Source organism: Colobus angolensis, unplaced genomic scaffold, assembly GCF_000951035.1.
Source record: "Colobus angolensis palliatus isolate OR3802 unplaced genomic scaffold, Cang.pa_1.0 Scaffold90, whole genome shotgun sequence".
Classification (NCBI taxonomy): domain Eukaryota; kingdom Metazoa; phylum Chordata; class Mammalia; order Primates; family Cercopithecidae; genus Colobus; species Colobus angolensis.
The window spans coordinates 5,634,013-5,639,409 of record NW_012122932.1 but is presented as its reverse complement, the minus strand read 5'-3'; the positions used below and the strand labels follow the sequence as shown (position 1 = coordinate 5,639,409).

The 5,397-nt window shown below is 43.2% G+C and overlaps 1 protein-coding gene across 2 annotated transcripts in view; it reads left to right on the top strand.

The window, feature by feature from the left end:
- SLC36A3 (solute carrier family 36, member 3) overlaps positions 1–5,397 on the top strand; it is a 26,739-nt gene that overhangs the window by 14,906 nt on the left and 6,436 nt on the right. For both annotated transcript variants that reach the window (XM_011931624.1, XM_011931623.1), the window contains 4 exons: positions 16–100; positions 993–1,211; positions 3,716–3,814; positions 4,217–4,383. In XM_011931624.1, the coding sequence (XP_011787014.1) occupies positions 16–100; positions 993–1,211; positions 3,716–3,814; positions 4,217–4,383 (570 nt within the window). The remainder of the gene's footprint in view (positions 1–15; positions 101–992; positions 1,212–3,715; positions 3,815–4,216; positions 4,384–5,397) is intronic.

The following is a 5,397-nucleotide window of genomic DNA, read 5'->3' as shown; positions in this document are numbered from 1 at the left end:
TCCTTTCCTTCCCAGGTACACTGTCAGCTTCTTATTAATCATCACCCAGATGGGCTTCTGCAGCGTTTATTTTATGTTTATGGCAGACAATTTACAACAGGTAAAGAGGCCTCTTCTGGGCGGAGTGGGAGAAAAGCAGACCTCCTGCTGCTGAGGCTACATTAGCAAATGTATTGTGTTAGGGTCATGGGAGGAGACAGCTTCATTTTTACTCCTAGATCAGACCACACTTGGGAGCTCTCTCAGTCCTGGGAATCAGGTTTTGAAAGGATAGAGGAGCGAAAGAGAGAAACACGCAATCATGTCCAATCAGAAATCAATGATAATTGTTAGCCTGAAAAACACTGGTGACATTTACTTTGAGTATCTCAAGGTTGTCATGTAGAAGATGTCTAAATATACAAGGCCAACAAGCTGCCACCTTCCCCTCATTGCATTCCTATCAGACATTACAAATCAACCACAGCCTTCTTTCTTGGCTTTGCGGATTAGAGGGAGCATCCTTGTTTTTGTCCACCCAAACAGCCAGAAAGAACTGTGACAAGTATTGTAGATGGAATATTCAAGTAGACAGATACTGACCAATATTTAGAGCTTCCCAGCTTTCAGGGCTATCTAAATTTGAAGATGATATTCTTGTGTAATGAATTCCCTTTCTCTGGATGTATGAAAGAAGCCCATTTTGTAGAGAAGAAAAGGTTTGGGTGGATAACAACCTCAAAGCCTTGAGATTTTATGATTCTAAGAGTTTCTGGTTGTCACAATCATGGGCACAACAGTTAGGGTTGCCCAATTTGGCAAATAATAATATATGACACCCAGTTACAATGGAATTTCAGATAAGTAGTGATTTTTTTTACTATGAGCATGTCTTATGCAATATTTGGGACATATTTATACTAATTATGTTAATTACCTGAAATCGACTTGTAAGTGGTGTCCTATGTTTTATGTAGCAACCACACTGCCTGTCATTGTGTGCTTTATGTCAGATGGTGGAAGAAGCCCACGTGACCTCTAACATCTGCCAGCCCAGGGAGACTCTGGCGCTGACCCCCATCTTGGACATTCGTTTCTACATGCTGACTATCCTGCCCTTCCTGATCCTGTTGGTGTTTATCCAGAACCTCAAAGTGCTGTCCGTCTTCTCGACATTGGCCAACATCACCACCATGGGGAGCATGGCTCTGATCTTTGAGTATATCATGCAGGTCTGTGCCACAGGGAAGAAGGGATCAGGGTCCAGGCTCTCTGAAACACCTGGGGAGGAGGGTTTGTTATCATGAAGCTGAGGAAGGTGATCCTCTGCTCTGAGCAGCCCCTGCCAACATGACATCTAGGAACACTTCTGTCCCACAAGTTGTAAAAGCTAATTATTATCATCATCATTGTCATCAACATCCTCATCATCATCATCGTCGTCGCATTGGATAACAATGAGTCATGCAACAAATAATTACTGAATACCTTCTGCAATCCAGGCATTGTGCAAGGGGCCAGGGACTCAGTGGTAAGTAAAAATAAATAGGGTGCCTGCTCTCATGGAGACTGCATTTACTTGGAGAGATAAACATCAATCAAATAACCAAAAAAAATTGTAAAAGTGGTAGGTGGACAAAGGAAATACAGATGATAAAGGAATTTGATTTACTTGGTACCAAATTATTTACATACATTAACTTATTGAACCTTCACAATACTATTCTGGAAGTAAAGCCGGCGCTCTGTATCCATGATTTCCACATCCATGGATCTGAACAATCACAAATGGAAACTATTGGGAGAAAAAAACACTAAAAATATACAACAATAAAACATCATACAAATTAAGAAACAATTAGGTCTAACAACTATTGGCCAGGCACAGTGGCTTACACCTGTAATCCCAGCATTTTAGGAGGCTGAGGTGGGAGGATCACTTGAGTCCAGGAGTTCAAGACCAACTGGACAACATGGCAAAATCCCTTCTCTACAAAAAATTTAAAAATAGTGAGGCATGATGGCTTGCACTTGTAGTCCTAGCTACTTGGGAAGCTGAGGTGGATGGATCACCTGAGCCCATGAGGTCAAGGCTACAGTAAGCTATGATCACACCACTGCATTCCAGCCTGGGTGACAGAGCAAGACCGTCTCAAAAAAAAAAAAAAACATAGGTTATATGCAAATACTACACCATACACCATTTTATATCAGGGACTTGAGCATCTGCAGATTTTGGTATCCACGGGACGTCCTGGAACTAATGCCCCATGGAGACCAAGGAGCAACTATACTATCTTTAACCGCAGTTTACAGACAAGGAAGTTGATAAAGTAAATTTTTCATGAATTTCAGACTGCCTGCCATGTCCATGCTCCATTATCACAGACCATAAAATCCCACCATTATACCTTCATTTTCTTGAGTGAAAGTCTCTGGTGTTGATTGCTGCTGTGACAAATTACCACAAATCTAGTGGCTTGAAACAACACAAATTTATTTTCCAGTGCTTGAGTCTCGCTGGATTGAAATGAAGGTGCAGCAGAGCGGTATTCCTTTCTGGAGGATCCAGGGAAGAATCTGTTCTCTTGTCTCCTCCAGCTTTGTAGAGGCTGCCTGTGTGCCTTGGTTTGGGCCCCCTTCCATCTTCAAAGCTAGCAGCCTCAAGCCAAGTCTTTCTCATGCTGCCTTCCCTCTGGTCTTCCCCTTCTGACTCCCTCTTTCACTTTTAAGGATGCTTGTCCCACCCAAATAATCCAGGACCATCTCCTTGTTTTAGGGTCAGTTGATTTGAAACCTTAATCCAATCTAAAAACTTAATTCTCCCTTGTCGTGTAACAAAACATACTCACAGGTTTTGGGGATTAGAATATGTACATCTTTGGGGAACCATTATTCTACTCACCATAGAAATCTACTAACATGATTCCCTCTAGATTCATAAGAGCTGCTATACTAACTAGTGGGCTGCACAGCCCTGAAAGAAGTGTGAGAGAGACACGTTAGAGGACTGGGAAACAGGAGACCTCAATTCTTATCTGGGCTGTGCCACTAACTTGCAGAGTGGCCTTGGGCAATTCCCCTCTCCTCCATGTTCAGCTTTCTCCACAGGTAGAGATGAGCGGGCTACCAGTAGCCAAAGGGTGGGACAACCCAAGTGTCCAAGTAAGTGATGAAAGGATGAACACAATTTGGTGTCTATACATACAGTGGAATATTATTCAGCCTTACAAAGTGAGGAGACACTGACACATACCACAATGTGGATGAACCTTGAGGACACTAAAGCTAAGTAAAATAAGCCAGGCACAGAAACAATAACTATTATAGGATTCCAGTTACATGAGGTACCTAGAATAGTCCAATTCATAGAGACAGAGAGTAGAGTAGGGGTTGCCAGGAGGCTGGGTAGTGGGGCATTATTATTTGATAGATAAAGAGTTTCAGTTTGGGGTGATGAAAATCTATGGGGTGACAGATACACAACAATGTGAATGTTCTTCATGTTACTGAACTGTGCATTTAAAATAGTTAAAACGGTAAATGTTCTGTGTATTTTAGCACAATATAAATAAATAAATAATCATATTTAAAAGATTAGAAGGCTGACTGAGGTCAAGCTATCTTCTGATTTTCTCTGTTGAGGTCAGGTGTGACCCAACTTTCCACCAGGCAAAGATTCAGGATGACTCTGGCACCATAACAACACCAATGTGCTTCTCCCACTTTCTTTCAGGGGATTCCATATCCCAGCAACCTACCCTTGATGGCAAACTGGAAGACCTTCTTGCTGTTCTTTGGTACAGCCATCTTCACGTTTGAAGGCGTCGGTATGGTAAGATTGATGGGGTTCACATGAATGGTCCCTAGTGCTCTTTACAGTGGCCAACTGTAGTTCCAGATGTCTAAACAAATAGTAGTTATGGAAAGTGCAGACTCTGATCTTCTCCCGGTGAAAGGAAAGTCTGTACCCACATACAGGGTCCCTACTGCTCTAACACACCATGCTAAGCCTTGAAGACTGAGAATTTACTAATCAACCAAGACTAAGTAGGACATTCCTGCCAATAGAAAGTGTGAGAGAAAACGAAAGGAGTGTGGCCATGTGGAGAGGCCGCTTTCTGATTCTGGGCCCACCTGGGGAAGGACACCTGTGCTTGCATGGAAACCATCTCCTTCACAATGGGCCACATCTCTTTCTACTTTTTCTTTCCCAACTTTTTTTTTTTTCCTCCAGGTTCTGCCTCTTAAAAACCAGATGAAGCATCCACAGCAGTTTTCTTTTGTTCTGTACTTGGGTATGTCCATTGTCATCATCCTCTATATCTTCCTGGGGACACTGGGCTACATGAAGTTTGGGTCAGACACCCAGGCTAGCATCACCCTCAACTTGCCCAATTGCTGGTATGTACTGCCCACCTCAGGTGAGATAGGGAGAGACATGGGATCTGTTCTGGTTGTCATAGCAGAGAGCACAGCGAATTATGCCCTGAGCCATGAAGCTGGTAACGCATCGCTGGAAGTGACATATGTCTCTTCTGCTCACACTGCATCAGTCAAAGCAAGCCACATGGCCGCACCTCACTCCAAAGGGGCAGGGAAGTGCAATTCTGCCATGTGCCTGGCAGTATTTGGTGGACAGCACATATAACTGCTGTGCCACCTGATGCAGTGACAGTGGGGATTAATTGGATGAATACACAGATAATGCTTAGAAAAGTGCTTAGCACATGGTAAGCATTCATGAGTGTTAGCTATTATCATTGTTATGCATCCCCACAGCCTTCATTTTTCCAAGGTGAGTAGGATTATGGTGCATTTATTTCCCACAAACCTGGAGCTGTAGAACGAGAAAAATGTAACCATCCCCACCCACCTTTGCTGTGTTATGGTGATGACTAGATGAGACAATAAATGTGGAATTTCTTTGAAGTTGTGCCTTATTTTACGCAAGCCATCATCCTAATATGCTGTTCTTGTTCTAGGCAATTTGGGCTGCCACTAGCTACCTTGGACAGGGCACTTTCCTTCCTGGGACCTCAGCTAGAAAATGTGGGCATTGAACTCCATCAGGACTTCACACCTGCTGGTGTGAACCTCACTAGTCATCAGGTTCTCCAGGAAAGCCTTAAACAAATATACCTTCCCAATAAGAAAAAGACCAACAACCCAATGAGAAATGGGCAAAGGGCAGAACAGGTATTTCACAGGCAAATAAAAAAAAAAAATGGCCAGATGGCCAGATAAAGAGATGCTCAGAAAGATAACAGAAAGCCAGGTGCAGTGGCTCACACCTGTAACCCCAGCACTTTGGGAAGCTGAGGAGGGTGAATCACCTGAGGTCAGGAGTTCGAGACCAGCCTGGCCAACATGGTGAAACCCCATCTCTACTAAAAATATCAAAATTAGCTGGGCATG